Source organism: Canis lupus, chromosome 15 (genome assembly GCF_048164855.1).
Source record: "Canis lupus baileyi chromosome 15, mCanLup2.hap1, whole genome shotgun sequence".
NCBI lineage: Eukaryota > Metazoa > Chordata > Mammalia > Carnivora > Canidae > Canis > Canis lupus.
Genome location: NC_132852.1, coordinates 16,104,715 through 16,125,316, shown reverse-complemented (window position 1 = coordinate 16,125,316; position 20,602 = coordinate 16,104,715). Strand labels below are relative to the sequence as shown.

At 36.3% G+C, this 20,602-nt stretch overlaps 1 protein-coding gene across 12 annotated transcripts in view; it reads right to left on the bottom strand.

Annotated features, from left to right (window-relative positions):
• CFAP96 (cilia and flagella associated protein 96) overlaps positions 1–20,597 on the bottom strand; it is a 36,535-nt gene extending 15,938 nt beyond the window's left edge. The window contains exons 1-9 of one of the 12 annotated variants that reach the window (XR_012007490.1): positions 20,281–20,597; positions 19,761–19,881; positions 17,373–17,550; positions 15,186–15,405; positions 14,038–14,175; positions 13,857–13,932; positions 13,569–13,748; positions 6,147–6,316; positions 3,961–4,102 (exon numbers count right to left, since the gene is read on the bottom strand). Coding sequence is in view for 11 of the 12 variants with exons in the window: in XM_072775988.1 (XP_072632089.1) it covers positions 4,054–4,102; positions 6,147–6,316; positions 13,569–13,748; positions 13,857–13,932; positions 14,038–14,175; positions 15,186–15,405; positions 17,373–17,472 (933 nt within the window). In the remaining variant the exon portion in view is untranslated. The other 11 variants (XM_072775988.1, XM_072775995.1, XM_072775989.1 and 8 more) reach the window with 11 other exon arrangements.
• Positions 20,598–20,602: the final 5 nt, after the last annotated feature.

Genomic DNA, 20,602 nt, shown 5'->3' with positions numbered 1-20,602 from the left:
CAAATTCAAGACATTTTATACTCCCTGAGTACCAATTTATGTCTCATCTGAGCAAGGCTATAAAGATTCCCTTCCATCCCTTCCATTTCAGAAAGTGCTTCCAAATAAAAAGCAATTGTAGGATTTACTCAGCTGTTTCCTTTTTCTCATTGATTACAGTCCTGCACTGTGTCTAATTCTAAGAAGAGGGGTTCTGTATGTTTTGTACAGTTTTCAATTGTTTAAGGAAGGAGAATAAATCCAGCCCCTCTTAATCTATCTTTGGGATAGTCAAGTTTGGGAAATTTAGAAAGTCCTATAAATGGATAAAACATAGCAGTAATTTTTCTAGGTAGCTGGTATCTATAGGAATGTTTTTCCACTGAATCTCCCCCAACTCTAGGAAAGCTGTCTGTGACTATCAGTATCCATGTACAGGGCTATTGACTAGCCATTCTTCACTTTAAACTGTATAAGTAGAGAGCCACACTTTAGGCTATGGAGCCCTCCAAACAATTAACCAGTTAAGTATTATTATGAGAATAATGCCAGAATAAGAACCATACTCTTATAGCCCTAATTTTCCCTAAGTGTATCTTCCAAATGTTTAGAAGTGAGATCTTTTATTTTTTATGTAGGGGTAAAAATTCTAGGCTGCCCAAACTGGGAAAGCACTGAGGATAGGAAGGAGGTAGGAGATAAAAAAGAAATAGACAGGAAAAGTCTTTCCTAAGCACGATTAAATGTTTCTAGCTCTATTCTTACTTTTTACTTTTTTAAATTATTTATTTCTTTTAAGTCTATTGTATCTTTTTAAACTTCTTATTCTCTAGTGATCCCCTTACATTATACATTTTTCTAGGCTCATTATTTTAGTATTATGTTTTTGGTGTCAGAGAAAGCCAGCAAATAAATGTGTTCTACCTGGATGTTTTAATTGGAATCTCCTAACATATTAGTGTTGTAATTATGTTATAAACAGCCTTGTATATTTTTGGTTGGGACAAATATCTTCTTTCAAATTTTCCTATCAGTATGTTCATATTTTGTCTTCAAAATAAAATTTAGAAGTAGCTAATCAAGTTTTATTTGTAATTCTGTAGGGATTTTGGTTAAATTGCATTAAATCTATTAATACTGTAGAGAAATTGCATGTTTACAATATTGAGTTTCCCTGGAACATGCTATATTATTCAGGCCACTCTTTTATATCTACATTTTAATCCTAAATTTCCACAGCTTTTTTCTATTATAAATAGACAACTTTCACACTTCCTAACTAAAACAAGGAAGAGTATTAGAGTATTAGAGTTGCAGGGTATATATATTTTAAATGCTTGAGATACCAGTTTATTTTCCCCAGAAACAGACACCTAACTGTCATATAAAAAATATCTTTTTTGGAGATCTTTACATTTATTGGACTATTTTATTATTTCTAATATTGTTCAATAGGATTTTTTTAAGGTTTTTAAATTTACTTATTCATGAAAGACAGAGAGAGAGGCATAGACACAAGCAGAAGGAGAAGCAGGCTTCATGCAGGGAGCCGGATGTGGGACTCGATCCCGGGTCTCCAGGATCACGCCCTGGGCTGAAGGCAGCGCTAAACCACTGGGCCACCTGAGCTGCCCTGTTCAATAGTTTCTTTTTACATTGTAGGTAAGTAACTATATCACCTGGGAGGAATGATGTATTTTTGTGTGTGTGTGACATTTATTCTCCTCAGGGCTTTTTCCTGTCTTTTAGCTGCATTTTCTAGCACAGTGTTTGAGTTGTTGATGGCTCTAGCTTAACGTCTGTTATGATTCTGATAGATATCCTTTAAAAAGTAAGAAAGGTTCTTCCTAATCCTCATGTCCTAAGAGGCTTAAAGTGAAAAGGGTATTTAATTTTATCAAATAGCTTTCCAGCATCTATTGGGAGAATATGTACGTTTTCCATTTTAATATATTGATTAAGCTAATTAAAATAACAGATCTACTAATGTCAAGCTATTGTAGTGGTCATTAAACCATCAATCTAAAAAAATAAAATAAACAATCAATCTTATTTTATGATCATTTAAAATGTGAATTCCATTGGCTTATACTTGATTTGGGGTTTTTTCAATGAGTTAGAAATATTATTTTCAAAAAAAAAAAGAAATATTATTTTCAAAAAAAACAAACAAAAAAGAAATATTATTTTCCTTTTTAGCTATCCTTGTCTAGTTATGCTAGCCTCATAAAATAGATTGAAATTCTTTTCATATTTTTCTATGGCCAAGACAATTTAAATAACAAAAGGTTGAAGCATCTTGGTGGCTCAGTTGGTTAAGTGTCTGACTCTTGATTTCAGCTCAGGTCATGATTTCAGGATTGTGAGATGGAGCTCCAAGCTGGGCTCCATGCTCAGCACAGAGTCAGCTTGAGATTCTCTCTCTCCTTCTCCCTTTGCCCCTCTCTCTCTGCTGCACATATACACTTTCTCTCTAAATAAATAAAATCCTTATAAAGAAAAAAATTAATGGACATCATAAATAATTTATACCCTTTAAATCAAATGTGTGTGTATGTATGTGTGTGTTCCTCTGCTTTATTTCAAAAGTCTTAGTTTTTCTACATGCTTCACTATTTCTGTGACTGGTTTCTGCATTTGCTTTTCTGTAAATTGACACAATGCATTTATGTAAACTCTAAATGAGCTCTCCCAATTGTCATAATGCTTCTTATAACTCCTAGTAAGACATTAAATGAGCATTCCCATCTATGAATATTACATGAAGTGTGAATTGCTACTAGAGGTCCATCAATAAAAATTAATTATAGCTAACAAAGGCATAAATGTAATTAGATTTTAATAAAATTTGAAAATATAAACCTCCTATCCCAAAAGAATGCATATATCTATACAGCTTATTTAGTAACATCAATATATATGACTTTTATTCAGTTATGTGCATCTAGTAAATCTTTTCCTAAAGACAAATGTATTTCCTTTGGGTCACATTATATCCTTGATAATGTCTTTAAGATGTTCATTCCACACTGTCCTCCAGATAGGAAATAAAGATTTTAAATATTCTTTTAGAAAAAAGTAAATAGCATGAGATATAAAAATAAATAAATAGGGGGCACCGGTGTGGCTCATGGTTGAGCATCTGCCTTTAGCTTAGGGTATGATCCTAAGATCCTGAGATTGAGTCCAACAACGGGCTCCTCACAGGGAGCGTGCTTCTTCTGCCTATGTCTCTACCTCTCTCTCTCTTGTCTCTCAGGAAAGAATAAATAAAATTTTATACATACATATATATATTATAATAGTAAAAATTCTCTATACCATCTGCAATCCCTTTAAAAGTCAGATACATCTGAATTGACAGTGTTCTTCCCACCTCTCACCCTGAATAAAAAGCAAATCAAAAGAGTACTGCAGCCTCTAAACACTTTGATTTCCAGTTCTGAGAAGCCTAGAATGGCAAAGGGACAAGTACTAAGGAAATCACCATGTTCAAAAACAACTTCCCCAATATATCATATTAATAGATACTGTAAATTTCCCTTTTTAAATAGTACTACCCCTACCCTCAATTGAATAGGGACTGTTAATAAAAAAGACCTCACTGTGAATTACAGTAATGTATTTAAATCAAATCTCTTAAGAACTGATTTTTTTAAGTGGTAGGGCAAATGAAAAAGATAATCTGGGAATAAGAGATTAAGACCCGGCGTGGGAGGGTGGGATGCGGGGCACAGGGATGTTTCAGGGAAGGCAGGTTTGGACAGGTCTGGCAGATTAGAAGTAAGCTTTCCAACAATAGACTATACTTCAGGATTTTATGAAATGTTTAAACAGTTTATTTTCCCCAGAAACAGAGACCTAAACAAAGATTAGCAATCATATATTATTAACAAATACTATTTATTCATTAGCAATGGTACTAAAACAAGGAAGAGTATTAGAGTTGCAGGGTATATATATTTTAAATGCTTGAGATACCTGTTCCATATCTTATGTTTTTCTGCAAATAATTCGCATTTGATAATGAATTGTTGGTAGATGAGACCTAGAAAGCTATTTGTGTTCCTCATGCTAATAGGACTGGACTGAAGCAGTCTTGTAGTTCTTCATATTTAGTGCCCTAAAATTGGAAAATAAATGCATATTTAGTTTTAAGGTACAGGTAATATATCTGTACATTCTTGTAAAAAAAGTTTTGCAATAAAAAATTAATAATTCAAAATCAAATTCTCTCACCACATTAAAAAGCTTCACTTAAAAAAATTAAAAAAAATAAAAAGCTTCACTTAAAATATAATTTAAGATGGAAAAATTGGATTTGAGGACCAATTTTAAATACAACCAAAAGGTTTATTTTTTTTTTTAACTTAGGGTAAGGGGTGCTTAGGTGGCTCAGTCACTTGAGCATCTGACTCTTGATTTTGGCTGCAGTCATGATCTCAGGGTTGTGGGATTAAGCCCTATGTCAGGTTCTGCACTTGGCATAGAGTCTGCTTGGAATTCTCTCTCCCTCACTCTCTGCCCCTCCCCCACTCATGTGCATGCTCTAAAATAAGTAAATATTTAAGTAAAATATTGTAATAAATAAGTAAAATTAGGGTAAAAGAAGCTAAAACTTGCTTTAGGATAATATTTGTGATAATATAAAAAGTATCAATAAACTAAAAATTACCAAACAGAAGATAAACTTCTGATTTTCCAGAAGAGCAATCAGATATTATTTTCTTTTCTCTGCTCCAAACATATATATCATAGCAGTTTCTCAGGTCTGCTCTCTGGATAGAAAAGGACACAGAGAAAACCTTAATCTGCCCACTCCCCTGACCCAAAAAAGAATCCCATCTATTTGAGGGTGAATGTAGTGAAGAAAATTCTAATTCTACTCTCTGTTCTATATTACATAGATAAAGTTGGGCAGAGTACTGATAGATAGGGGGCTTGCCAAAGGAGAAAGATCAAAGGACATGAAAAAAGACTCCATATATTTCCACTTCCACCAACTAGACCACTTAGAATATTATGCCTGGAGACAACAGTTAAATTACATGAATGATAGACAGTCTTATTTTGGAGATAGAATAATAAGACTGGCATTAAAATCACCACCCAGAAGTGATCCAGATGTATGGAAATGTTTTTATAAAAGAAAAGAAGTGAATTTGGTGTCCTTTACCTAATCTATTATATGTTTACACAGAAGTTTGAAAGATGTAAATTAGCTTCATCAGCAATAAAACTTTTTCAATGAACATAAAGGTAATCAAATGAATTCTTTCACTTATTCAGATCTTGCACACACACAAAAAAGGAATGATGGACTGTCTTTTTCTAATTTATATTCTGAACTCTTGAGAACTTCTCAGTTTTCAGAATGCTCAAAACCTGGGTAAAATTGGAACTTTTAAGATACTTTAATAAAATATTTTCTTCAAAGTATTATAATACTTTATAAAGTGATGTTATTTTTTTTTTTATAAAGTGATGTTAATAGCTTTTTTTAACTAACCAAAATATTTCCTGGACAATTTCATAAAAGATTACTTCAAACTTAAGGAGAAAAGTCTCAAGTGTCATTAGGATTCCTCACAACTACTGAGAGCCTCCAGCCCTCATGGAGATAATAATTTAACCAAGATTTTTTTTAAAAAGCCCTTGATAAATAGACAATGTTAACATGTACTGCTAAATGAACTATAAATATCTAAACAGTCTCAACAAATCATAATAAGGTACTATAGATCTGATTTAAAAATTATGGGGCGATCCCTGGGTGACCCAGCGGTTTGGCACCTGCCTTCAGCCCAGGATGTGATCCTGGCGTCCCGGGATCGAGTCCCATGTTGGGCTCCTTGCATGGGGCCTGCCCTCTGCCTCTCTCTCTCTCTGTGTGTCTCTCATGACTAAATGAATAAAATCTTTAAGAAAAATTATGAATAGAACAGTTCATACAGATAAATTAAGCTTTTTTGATTAGAAATTTCAAAAGATGGTAAAAAAAACTTCTACAAGGGACAGCTTCTATATGGAAGGAGCTGAGATTTCCAAAGACACCCGGATTTGTTATTGTTTAAAGTATGTACAAATAGGAAATATTATTTTGAAGAGTTTGAAAGTCAAAAACAAATTTTCTTAGTTTATAGGCTAAGGTAACATAATACTGATACCTTTTGACATTCAAAGTCATTATACTTTCAACTGGTCTGCTCTTTGGTCCACTTGGTGGATGGAAAATCTTAGCACCTTTGCTGGAAATCTGGCTTGACAACTTAACCACATAAGGGTCAGCAGAATGTGAAGGATAAGGGTCAAATGTTCCTGCCTTCATTCCACCTGCCTATAAATAAAAATGAGATAATTCAACATAGTTGGGTAAAATGCTTCTAACAAAATTAGATTTTGAAGAAGTTGATACATATTTGTGTATTGTCTATAGAGCTGGTTTTACATTTAAAGGAAGTTGTCTATACAAACATACCTCAGAGATATTGTGGGTCAGTTCCAGACAATTGCAATAAAGTGAATATCACAAAAAAGTCCAATGAATATTTTGGTTTGGTTTCCCAGTACTTACAAAAGTTATATTTATACTATGCTGTAGTCTATTAAGTATGTAATCACACTCTGTCTAAAAAAACAATGTTCATACTTTAATTTAAAAATAGTTTATTGCTAAAAAAAATACTAAACATCATTTGAGCTTTCAGTGAATCATATTTTTTGCTGGTAGAAGTTCTTGCCTTGATGTTAATGGCTGCTTACTGACCAAATGATGACTGCTGAATGTTGGTGTGGCTATGGCAATTTCTTAAAATAAGAAATGAAGTTTGCCATGTCAATTGAGTCTTTCTCTCATGAATGATTTCCCTGTAGCATGCAATGCTGTTTGATAACATTTTACCCACAGTAGAACTTCTTTCAAACTGGAGTCCATCCTCTCAAGCCCTGCTGCTGCTTTATCAATTAAGTATATCTTACAGTATCTGATACTAATACACATAAAAATTAAAGATATAATTGTGATATTTCAAGTTTTCCAGATTGAGGACACATAGATTCTTTTGAGGAGCAACAAATAATAAATAACCTTAAGAAAAAGCATGTTCATTAAAATGGATGAATTAAAAATAGAAAATATATAAACAAACCATCAGATGATGCCTTACAAAATAAATTAAATAGATAAATCTGCAACATCACTAGGAATGCCCCTTTCTTTTTTTAAAAAGATTTTATTTATTTATTCATGAGAGATACAGAGAGAGAGAGAGAGAGAGAGAGAGAGAGAGAGAGGCAGAGACACAGGCAGAGGGAGAAGCAGGCTCCATGCAGGGAGCCTGACGCAGGACTGGAACCCGGGTCTCCAGGATCACGCCCTGGGTTGAAGGCGGCGCTAAACCGCTGAGCTACCCGGGAATGCCCATTTCTTAAATTATTTGTTCTTCAGATGTTGAATTTGATAAATTCTTTATACATTTTGGATACTAGCCCTTTACCTGATATGTCACTTGTAAATATTTTCTGCCATTCTGTTGGTTGTCTTTTGGTTTTGTCGACTTTGTTGTGCAAAGGCTTTTCATCTTGATGAAGTCCCAATAGCTCATTTTTACCTTTGTTTCCCTTGCCTTTGGAGATGTTTCTAGCCAGAAGTTGCTGTAGCCAAGGTCACAGAGGTTGCTGCTTGTGTTCTCTAGGATTTTGACAGATTCCTGTCTCACATTTAGATCTTTCATCCATTTTGAATTTATCTTTGTGTATGGTGTAAGAGGATGGTCCAGTTTCATTCTTCTGCATGTGGCTATCCAATTTTCCCAATACCATTTATTGAAGAGACTTTTTATTGGATATTCTTTCCTGCTTTGTTGTATATTAATTGACCATAGAGTTGAGGGACCATTTCTGGGTTCTCTATCCTGTTTCATTGATCTATGTGTCTGTTTTTGTACCAGTACCATACTGCCTTGATGAAGTCTGGGATTGTGATGCCATCAGTTTTGGTTTTCTTTTTCAAAATACCTTTGGTATTTGGGGTCTTTTCTAGTTCTACACAAATTTTAGGATATTTGTTCCAGCTCTGTGAAAAAAGTTGATGGTATTTTGATAGGGGTTGCATTAAATGTTTAGATTGCTCCAGGTAGTAAAGATATTTTAACTCTATTTGTTCTTCTAATCCATGAACATGAAATGTTTTTCCATTTCTTTGTGTCTTCCTCAATTTTTTTTTATGAGCATTCTACTGGTTTTGGAATACAAATCTTTTGCCTCATTGGTCAGGTTATTCCTAGGTATCTTATGGTTTGGGGTGCATTGTACATGGGATCCCTAATTTCTCTTTCTTCAGTCTCATTGTTAGTGTATAGAAATGCAACTCATCTGTGCATTGATTTTGCCACTTTGCTAAATGAGTTCTAGCAACTTTGGGGGGGGGAGTCCTTTGGGCTTTCCACATATCATGTCATCTGCAAAGAGCAAGAGTTTGACTTCTTTGCTAATTTGGATACCTTTTCTTTTGTTGACTGATTGCTGAGGCTAGGATTTCTAGTACATGTTGAACAGCAGTGGTGATAGTGGACCTCCTCCCATGTTCCTGACCTTTGGGAAAAGCTCTGTTTTTCTCCATTGAGAATGATATTTGTAGCCAAGGTCATAGAGGTTGGGCTTTGCATAGATAGCTTCTATGATATTGAAATATGTTCCCTCTATCCCTACACTGTGAAGAGTTTTAATCAAGAAAGGATGTTGTGCTTTGTCAATGTTTTTTCTGCATCTATTGAGAGGATCATATGGTTTTTGTCCTTTCCTTTATTAATGTAGTGTATCACATTGATTCATTTGCATATGTTGAACCACTCTTGCAGCCCAGGAATAAATCTCACTTGGTTGTGGTGAATAATCCTTTAAATGTACTGTTGGATCCTATTGGCTAGTATCTTGGCACCCATGTTTGTCAGGGATGTTGGTTTGTAAATCTCCTTTTTGATGGAGTCTTTGTCTGGTTTGGGGATCAAAGTAATGCTGACCTCATGGAAAGAGTTTGGAAGTTTTCCTTCCATTTCTATTTTCTGAAACAGCTTCAGAAGAATAGGTATTAATTCTTTAAATGTTTGATAGAATTCCCCTGGGAAGCCATTTGGCCCTGGACTCTTGTTTGTTTGGAGATTTTTTATTACTACTTCAATTTACTTGCTGGTTATGAATCTGTTCTGATTTTCTATTTCTTCCTGTTTCAGTTTTGGTAGTTAATATGTCTGTAGGAATGTATCCATTTTTTTCCAGATTGCCTAATTTGTTGGCATATAGTTGCTTATAATATGTTCTTTTTTGTTTTTTTGTTTTGTTTTGTTTTTCTTTTTTTATTTTTTTTATAATATGTTCTTATAATTGTTTGTATTCTTCGATGTTGATTATGATCTTTCATTCAGGATTTTATTTATTTAGGTTCTTTCTCTTTTCTTTTTCATAAGTCTGGCCAGGGGGGTATCTATCTTATTAATTCTTTGAAAGAACCAGTTCCTAGTTTCATTGATCTGTTGTACTGTTCCTTTGGTTTCTATTTCATTGATTTCTGCTCTAATCTTTATTCTCTTCTCCTGCTGAGTTAGGCTTTACTTGCTGTCCTTTCTCCAGCTCCTTTAGGTGTAAGATTAGCCTGTGTATTTGAGACCTTTCTGTTTCTTAAGACTTGTATTGCTATATACTTCCCTCTTATGACCATCTTTGCCATATCCCAAAAGCGTAGAACAGTTGTGTTTTCATTTTCATTAGTTTCCATGAAGTTTCTTAATTCTTCTTTAATTTCTGGTTGACCCATTCATTCTTTAGTAGGATGCTCTTTAGCCTTCATGTATTTGAGTTCTTTCCAAATTTCCTCTTGTGATTGAATTCAAGTTTCAAAGCACTGTGGCCTAAAAATGATCCTAATCCTTTGGTACCAGTTGAGAACTGATTTGTGACCTAGTATGTAATCCATTCTGGAGAATGTTCCATTTGCACTCGAGAAGAATGTGTATTGTTGCTTTAGAATGGAATGCTCTCAATATATCTATGAAGTCCATCAGGTCCAGTATGTCATTCAAAGTCCTTGTTTTCTTGCTGTTCTTCTGCTTAGATGAACTGCCCATTGCAGTGAATGGGGTGCTAAAGTCTCCTACTATTATTGATTTATCATAAATGTGTTTAATTTTGTTGTTAACTTCTTTACATAATTGGCTGGTCCCATGTTAGGGGCATAAATATTTACATTTGTCAGATCTTCTTGTTGCATAGACCCTTTTATCATTATTTGGTGTCTTTCCTCATCTCTTATTACAGTTTTTGGCTTAAAATCTAATTTTTCTGATATAAGGATTGCCACCTCAGCTTTCTTTTGATGTCCATTAGCATGACAAATGGTTTTCCACCCCTCACTTTTAATCTGGAGGTGTCTTTGGGTCTAAAATGAGTTTCTTGCAGACAGCATATCTATGGGTCTTGTATTTCTATCCAATCTTATACCCTGTGTCTTTTGATTGGGGCAGTTAGTCCATTTACATTGAGTAATTATTAAAAGATATGAATTTAGTGCCATTGTATTACCTGTGAAGTCACTGTTTCCATTTATTGTTTCTGTTCCTTTCTGGTATAAGTTACTTTTGGGCTCTCCCTTCATTTAAAGGATCCCTTTTAATATTTCTTGCAGGGCTGGTTTGGTGATCACAAATTCTTTTAGTCTCTATTTGTCCTGGAAGCTTATCATCTTTCCTTCTATTTTGAATAACATCCTAGATGGATAAAATATTCTTGGCTGCATGTTCTTCTCATTTAGCACCATGAATATTTGATGCCAGTCCTTTCTGGCTTGCCAGGTCTCTGTGGATAGGTCTGCTTCTAGTCTAATGTTTCTACTCCTGTAGGTTAAGGACCTTTTGTCCCAAGCTGCTGTCAGGATTTTCTCTTTGTCTCTGATATTTGCAAGTTTCACTATTATATGTCAGGGTATTGACTTATTTTTTTTATTTTAAGGGGGGGTTCTCTGTGCCTCCTGGACTTGAATCCCTGTTTCCTTCTCCAGATTAGGGAAGCTGTCTGCTATAATTTGCTTCATTATACCTTCTACCCCTCTCTCTTTCCTCTTCCTATGGGATCCCAATTATTCTAATATTATTTCACCTTATGGTATTACTTATCTCTTGAATTCTACCCTCATGATCCAGTAGTTGGGTTTTTTTTAATCAGCTTCTTTATTCTCCATCATTGTCTTTTCTATATCACTAATTCTCTGTTCTGCCTCATTTATCCTAGCAGTTAGAACCTCAATTTTTTTATTGTATCTCATTTATAGTCTTTTTTATTTCAACCTGATTGGATTTTAGTTCTTTTATTTCTCCAGAAAGGGATTATCTAGTGTCTTCTGTGCCTTTTTCAAGCCCAGCTGTTCTCTTTATAATCATTATTCTAAATGCTAGTTCCAACATCTTACTTATGTCCATACTGATTAAGTCCCTGGCAATCAGTACTGCCTCTTGCTCTCTTTTTTGAGGTGAGTTTTTCTGTCTTGTCATCTGTCCAGAGAAGAATAGATGAAGTAGAGAACAAAATGCTAAAATGGCAACGACATCAGATAAATATACACTAAACATATGAGAAGAGACTCAAAACCAAACCAAAAAAATTGAAAAGAGAGAGAATATAATCAGACAGGTCGACAGAACAGAGCAATATACTTGATCTTGTGTGTATTTTGGCCTGTTTGTTGGAAATCTAGATCTCAAAATTGTAAAGAAAGAAAAACTTACACATATACAAAAATAAAATCAAATACAATGAAAGGATAGAATATAACTGTAAAAATTAAAATTACAAGACCAAAAAAAAAAAAACAAAGGAACATAAACAGACAAGTGAACAGAACAGAGGAATACACGATACCCTGAGTGTATTTTGGTTGGTTTGTTAGAACAAACTATACCTCAAAATTGTAAAGAAATAAAAATTTATATATACAAAAATAAAATTAAATACATTGAAAAGAGAGAATGTAACTATAAAGATGAAGATTTAAAATGATTTTTTAAAAAGCCAATCAAATAAATTCATTGAAAAAGGAAAGAGAAAAAATTAAAATTGAAAAACTAAAGAATCATGGGGGAAAAAAACCATGAATTCTATATACTATTTTCCCCTATCACTGGAATTCTGCAGTTCTCTGTGATCAGTAAACTTGGTCTTAGCCAATGTTCTTGCTGGTCTTCTCGGGGAGGAGCCTGTTGCACTGATTCTCAGGTGTCTTTGCCCCTAGCTGAATGACACCACCCTACCAGGGGGCCAGGCTAAGTAATCTGCTCTGGATTGCTTTGTGTGGTTTTTGTTCCCTGAAGGCTTTCCACACTTCTTTAGGGGATGAGAATAAAATGGCAGCCTCCCAATTTCTAGCCCCAGAACCAAGAGCTCAGTACCCACTCCTCAATGTGTCCTCAAGGAAAAGCAATCATTCTCACCTCCTTGGTCTCCATCCATACTGCGCGCTCACCCAGTCTGTGACTGAGCATTTCTGTCTCAGGCATACAACCCATTTTGAGTCTCCAAACCCTGCAGACTCCTGCAGCACATACTCACACAGTTCCTCCCAGGGGAGGAAGAGGTGGTGATCTCACTGTGGTTCTGCCACTTGCTGGGCCCTGCTCAGACAGCAGCTGCCTGATCATGCTGTGGTTCATGGTTTAAGGCAACCCTGAGCTGCGAGGGCACATTGATTGCAGCTGGCTTCCCCAGTCCAAGGTCTGGGAACTCTGTTGCACTCAGGTAACCCCCAGTCTTCCTGAGACCCCAAGGATCCTGAAACCACACTATCCCACCTAGGATTCCACCCCACTTAGCCACCTCAGTGCCTTTCAGGCCAGAATGTCCCTCACCGGAACAAACTTCTGTAAGTTCTGATTTTGTGGTCTGCTGCTATATTAATTTCCAGTGCCAGCAGCTGGAGGCTCCCTTCCCCAAGATCTATCTTCCCATATGTCATCTCAATTCACTTCTCCACACCTCCTATCTTGCAGAAAGTGGCTGCTTTTCTATTGTAGAGTTGCAGCTATTTTCTTAGATCTCCAGTTGAGTTTACAGGTGTTCTGAATGATCTGATAGCTATCTAGGTGAATTCCTGGGACCAATGAAGCTAAGGTCTGCTACTCCTCTACCATCTTGGACTTCTCCAACAATATTTTTATTTTTATTCATACCTGTAAACTTCAGCACAGTAGGAGAGAGTTCATTTTAACTACTATTTCAAAAACTAAAAGATGGTCTGGCTTTTCATGGTTTTGTGAAAAACTATGCCTAAGATCTAGAGAGGTATTTAGAAAATCCATTGTAAATTCAAATACACTTGAAGTGACATTCTTTCATTTCAAGAGCTTTGTTATTCCCTACACTAGCCAGGCTTTGTGATTTTTCATAATCTTTTAAAAATAAATCTCACAATTCTTAATATGAATGATAAGAATGTGAATAATAAACAGAAGTTTATTATTTACATGGATAACAAAATGAATTGATAGGAAGAAGCAATAGTTCTTTATAATGTTTAATATTTTTTAATTTTAAAATTTTTAACTTACCTTTTTACCAGGAGAAGAGGGCTTAAAGGGGTGTGTAAGTAATTCTTTCTTCTCTATTTTTTTAATTGGTGGTAAAGGATTCTCAAACAAATAAGGATTAGTATCAAAATATTCTCTTGGGTAAAGATTTAATTTGAAAGGTGTTCCTTTAACTAAACGATGGTGTTCTTCATTCTCCTTCTGTCAATCAGAGAATTTGAAATTATGTAACATAAATTATTCCAAGTAGAAGAATTCCCTAGGTCAATTAAGAGAAAGACTGAAGAAAGTTAAAATAAATTATTTTACCTTAAAATTAAGTTTGGGTGCATCATAGAAATCAGCAGAGTGTGAAAACTGTTTACCTATGGTAACATTTGCATAGCTAAGGAAGGAAATTAAGTAATGGTGATTTTAGGACTCAGAAATTTTAAATTTTATTTTTTTTACGTTTGAAACAAATGATATGAAAGTATGAAAAATATCTTACCCATATCCAGTTCCTTTCTTTCCCGGGTTTGTGTACAAATTCTTTCCAGGTGCCTCATATTTTTCTCTGGGTTTTGACTGTGCACTGAAGAATGGCACTGGACCACCTATTGTTCCATAGTAGCTTCCTAAACCACATCTTCAATTCAGTTTTTTAAAAAGGAAGCAAATTAATACAGCAAATTTTGGGTTATTCACATTGGATCACAATTTATAAAAAATCACTGAAAAGGTAACAAAATATATGCAATGGAATTGACTTGCCTAATATCACTAAGAAAAAAAACATTTTTTTTAGTTTCTAATCTAATTTCCCCCATTTTCCAAAGTCACAAATCTTCAGATGAGATACTGTTTTTAATTTTTAATGCTTATTTTAAATGTTCCACATAAAATTACATAATCTCTAGGAAATGATAATAGCTTCCATTAATTCAAAAGATAGTTTTATTAACCTCAAAAAGAAAAAAATAGCACAATTAAGCACAAAATTGGCCTTCAGGCAATCCTCATCTATCATAAATTCTACAGAGTCAATATTATAGTGTGTGCATATAAAGCTCAGCATTATATAGCTGAGCTTTATAATATGATGTAGCCTACTATTTGATTTCCTTTGTTTAATGGTTTAAAGGTAAGAAAAAAAAAATGAACCTTCACATTGACAATTGTCACAACTTAAATATTGTTAAACTCCCTGCATGTATCTTCGCAATGATTTTGAAATAATATATCTTGATGAATTATCTTCTTTATCCAAAAAAGGCTTCTCCTAATTTTATAATTTTTATTTATACTTTTTAAAAGTTTTTACAAAGCAGATAAAACAGTGAAGGGCATAGTATGATGACCCAAGGCAGTATTTTCAAGGTTTTCAAACAAACTAGGTATTTGCATTACTTAGTTGGCTTTTATTGTATAAACCAATAGAGAGTAATGGCATAATCATAAATTTAATGAAATGAGAATCAAAACTACCGATCAACCTATATCATCCAATATAACTGTCTCCACCTAAGACAAGTTCATCCTAAAACTTTTATTTTAATAAATGAATCCTACTTAAGTCACCCAGAAAAACACCTAATTTGGGCTAGAGGAGAGAAAGGTGCAGAAGATGTATTTATGACTTTTCCCCCAAACACTTACGGCTTTTTTTCTCCACTACTAGGGAGGAAGGCTTTGCCTAGATTTTTTTTGGCTTCTTCCATCATATGCCGTCTCCTCACTTGATTCAGATTTACATAGCCTTCACCTTCAAATATCCTTACAAAATGGGGATCAAAATAACCTGCCTGGAGATTTGACATTTCTTTGGATCCCCCAGGTAGCATCTGTTTATTTTTGCTTGCAGCCTCATTAAAGGGTCCTTTAAAAATAAATTAAGAATATCATAATTTTGAGCTCACTAATAATTAAAGAACATGAAAAATAACCGAGAAAAGTTTCAAACTGTGATTGGAGCCAGTGAGTTTTGAGCTCTAAAATGCTATCTCAAGATATTCACTGAAAGGTCTGTGTTGCATACTGCATTGACAATAAGATCTGGGCAGCCCGGGTGGCTCAGTGGTTTACCGCTGCCATCAGCCCAGGGCCTGATCCTGGAGACCGGGGATCGAGTCCCATGTCACGCTCCCTGCATTGAGCCTGCTTCTCCCTCTGCCTGTGTCTCTGCCTCTCTCTTTCTCTCTCTCTCTCTGTGTCTCTCATGAATAAATAAAAATCTTAAAAAAAAAAAAAAAAAAAAGACCTAAGAGGTTTCCATTAATTCATTTTAATCATTAGGTCTTGGTTATAGACTCTGAATTTTAGAGCTGGAAGAGACCCTGAAAGTCATCTAATCCAATGCTTCCCCATCTATATACTAGAAAAACACTGTGTGAGTTATCAGTACGTGTGCATGGGTGTGTGTATTCAGGCCCAAGTGAAAGGTGTTCCATACTCAAACCGAGGTAATTCTCCTTCTGGATATATACACAACACACATGAGTGTCTATACTCACTAAAAGTCATGAACAAGAATTTTCATAGCAGTTTCATTCATAATATTCAAAAACAAGTAACAATTCAAATGTCCATCAACAAGAGAACAGATAAATGTGATATATTTATACAATAAAATACTAGCAGCCCAGTAATTTTTTAAAAGGCTAGTTTTATAAGTATTTAGAACCTTTTATATAATTTAGATCTAGGAGAGCTCAATTTGGGAAGTCCAGCAATGTGAAATTTTTTTGAAGTAAAACAATCTTAAATCAGTTATTTGAATATGAATTTGTGAGGTGCCTGGGTAGCTCAGTCAGTTCAGCATCTGCCTTCACCTCAGGTCAAGATCCCAGGATCCTGGGAGGGAGTCCAGAGTCAGACTCACTGCTCAACAGAGAGCCTGTTTCTCCCTCTCCCTTTGCCTGCCACTCCTCCTGCTTGTGCTCTCTAACAAATAAAATCTTTAAAAATAAACAAATAAATATAAATTTGTATCATTGATTTTGAACTTAAAGTTTTAAAAAGTTAATATATTCACATGGTTCCAAATAATATGTTTTTACAATAAATTGTCAATACATTTGAAATTTATTTTACAATAAATTGAATTTATTTTACAATAAATTACAATAAATTTTCCTCCCACATTCATCCATCCAGTTCCTCTCTCACAGGAAATCATGATATTTATTTTGTTTTCCAGAGAATGTTTAAACATGTCCCAATGAATACTTTCATATATATCCATTTCTATCATTGTTGCTTAGCATAATATATAATAACTATTCTGCACCTCGATTTTTTTTACTTAACAATATACCTTGAAGATATTTAATGTCAGTGTATTCTCTCTTCTTATAACAAAGGAGTCATTGAATAGCCAAAAATTTAACCGAGACACTTAAAATGTTTAGTGACTTTAGCTCTTTATTTATAACTCTTCTAAAAATCCCTCAGCTATCACTTAGCATTTCATTTTTCAAGAAATTAATCATGGATGGCCTTTTGGTATGCAAATATAAATGGTGCTTGCATAGCAGAGTGTCCCATCTGAGAAACCATCAGCTAAAAACAAAATATTCTGAGAGAACACTGCCATGCACCTTTGGAAAGAAGTAAAATTACCAATGACGAGAATATACAAAGGTAGGGTATCCCAGTGAAAGTAGCTTCCTGCTCATATAAAGTTCTCTCTTTCTTGAAATTTTATAAGTTTCTTCAACTTTAAACTTAACACTTTAAAATACAATGCATTAAAAAAAATATCACTTAACCTGAATATTAAATCCAAAATTTTCTATAGAAAAAATCCACTATTAGGCTTTTGTAAAGAAAACCAGACATACTTACGGTTAAATGATGACAAGTATTTGTCACCAACAGTAACATATTCCATCTCACTGAAGAGGCCAATCCTCTCCATGTCAGTTTTCCCTCCTTCTGCAGGCATGGTTGCTTCTTGTGGTGGTTTTCTCTATATTGATAACTTCAAAAGGTTCCTTATGGCCATTTCTTTTATAGCAAAATCCTACTTTATGTTGAAAAATACAGAAAAAAAAGCTTTAGAAAAAAGGTGATTATTAAATTTCAGTCCAAATTACTTTCAGCCTCAGAGTTAGCATTCACTATAAAACAATGGTCCCAAACTATGTGGGGAAAGAATCTACTTTGTGGGGCCAGGTGAAGTGTCCGCAAATTACAAAGGAATGTGTATGACATCTATTACATTGCCATTCACCTATTGTAAATGATAAAATTGTTACTGTATAGCGCAGAATAAATACTGTGTAAACAAACATCTTTCTTTTGAGAAGTTCAAAGTGGGTTTAAACATCATAATTACATAAGGTGGAGGGGCACTTTCAGTTGAGATCAAATGACCTAAACATACTGCATTGTCTCTCCTACTGGAAATTACAACAGTGTTTCAGAATGCACCACACATATAATTGTTATTATCCTATAGTTCTTGAGTTTTTTCAAGTTTAAATGAATACAAGAGATGTGTCACTGGCAAAATTAGTTCACTAAGGGGATGGACGAGAAAGGACAATTGTCTAGGCAAGATAAAAAATGAAGAACAACAAAAACAATAATCCACAATGAATTAAGAGTATTTGTTCAAGGGCAAACTCCAATTGTCAATTTTCTTTTGATATATCACATTAAACATTCAGCTATTTATTTACTTCTGTTGTTGGACATGTTCTGGAGGGGCCCCTGAGTGGCTGAGTCGTTAATCATCTGCCTCTGGCTCACGTCATGATCCCAGGATCCTAGGATCAAGCCCCAGGTCAAGCTCTCTACTCAACAGGAAGTTTGCTTCTCTCTCTGCCCACCCCCCTCCTGCTCTGCTCTCTCTTGCTATCTCTCTCTCAAATAAATAAGTAATTTTTTTTAAAGATTGTATTTATTTATTTGAGAGACAGAGAGAAAGAGAGAGAGGCAGAGACACAGGCAGAGGGAGAAGCAGGCCCCATGCAGGGAGCCCAATGTGGGACTCGATCCGGGTCTCCAGGATCACGCGTGGGCCGAAGGCAGGCACTAAACCACTGAGCCACCCAGGTTGCCCAATAAAATCTTTAAAAACAAAACAAAACAAAAAAAATGTTCTAGAAAAGAAGACCATAGAGCTAAAGAATATCTGCTTCTATTTCATCACTACAGTAATGAAATATTATATGTATATTATAGGAATAAAGTGGGGGGAATTGAACTCAGGACCCTAAGATCAAGACTGGGAAACTTAACCAATTGAGCCACTCAAGCACCCCCACAGTATTTTTTAAGTACCAACTAGATCCAAGCACTGGGCACACATTGAATAAAACAAACATTGGTTTATGCTCCCCAGTTTATAATCCAAGGTAAGAACCTTTTGCCTTGAATTTGTGACACTAAAGACGCTTGCCTATTTGGAACTGTGGCTCATCTGAGCATCAATCATTGCTAATGTGTAATATCAAAGGAGCAAGTGAAGATTCCCTTTAAACTAAAGCATAGGAAAAAAAAAAAAATAAAAAATAAACTAAAGCATAGGGACGCCTGGGTGACTCAGCGGTTGAGCGTCTGCCTTCAGCTCAGGGCATGATCCTGGAGTCCCAGGATCCAGTCCCACCTCGGGCTCCTTGCAGGAAGCTTGCTTCTCCCTCTGCCTGTGTCTCTGCCTCTTTCTATGTGTTTCTCATGAATAAATAAAATCTTAAAAAAAAAAATAAACTAAAGCATAAGAAGATCTTCTCATTTTTTTCCCATTCCACCTCTTCCTCTGATCGAGTCTGTTTTAAAGCAAATTTAGTTAGCTGGGGATGCACTACTTTCATTTGCAGCTTGTTTCAAAGCTCCATCCCGTTGCCCAACCACAAGGGCTTCCTGTGCTGTTCCAAGGGCTGCGATTCTTTACATGGCTCACAAGGTCTGCCAGCACCCACATTTGTCACCATGGGAACCACACTCCCCGGCACCTGGGCTCCATTTGTCTTCTTTCAGTTCTCAAATCAGGCTCTCTCCAGCCACAGGACCTGTTTTACTTCATGCGAGTGCTTCACTGTGCTGAACTTTAGTTCCCCCAATTAACACCGATCCTTTGGATTGTGTAGCCCACTCGCCACTTCTTTAACTCCCTCATATCATGTACTTCTCTTTGCACGCCCTGGCCATGGTTTATCTAATGGGTTATCAGTTCACATGCAATGCGTGGGAATCCTTTAATTAACAGCTGCCCCCCCCCACACACACCCCCGCCTCCCATAAACTGCTGGCTCCACGAAGGCAGGAACTGGGATGAGTCTGGTTCTTCCTCACCACGGTATTTCCACGGTCTGCGCAGCGCCTGGCACACAACAAAGCGAGCCACCCCCTGCGGGGGGAGGAAAAGAAAGAAGTTCCCGCCTTGAATTTTCCCACCACTTAGCTCATCTGGAGCAACACACTGCAGAATCGTTCGTTCATTTTACAAACACTTTGCAAACCCCTCCTCGCGGGTCAAGCTCGCAGACAGAAGCTAGGATGTTTATCTCAAAAGGGCACGGGTCCTGGCCCCGGGGAGCTTACAACCTCACCAGGCGGGTATGCAATTCAAGGTAACGCAAGTGCAAGTTGGCAAGTCTGTGCTAAAGCGCTGAGGGGGCGGCGGCGGTGGAGACGGGGCGGAAAACTGGCTGAGCTGCCAGGAAAAGGATTTCGCATTAAGGAGACGGGCTCGGGGTGGGTGGGTATCGGACAGAACAGCACCCTGCGGCCCCGGGGACCAAGTCACCTCTCAGAAGGGGACCCGGTCTGATAGGCTAGCGCGGGTCGTCAGAGCTCGGGTCCGGGTTCAGGCAGCAGGAGCAGCAGCAGCAGCAGGAGCGACAGGGGCAGCGGGGACAGCGAGGCCACCTGGCCGCGGAGCGCCCTCCGCACGCCCCGCGCAGAGCGGGCGCTGACCGTGGCCGCAGGTGCCGATCGGCGCGCGTCGCCTCGGGTACGGGGCCGTGGAGAGAGTTCCAAGCCGCGGCGAGGAACACACGGAAAAGCCTTGGCAGCGGACCTCGAACGAGTCCGCCAATAGAATTTACTGAACAAAGGCTTCGGCTCCC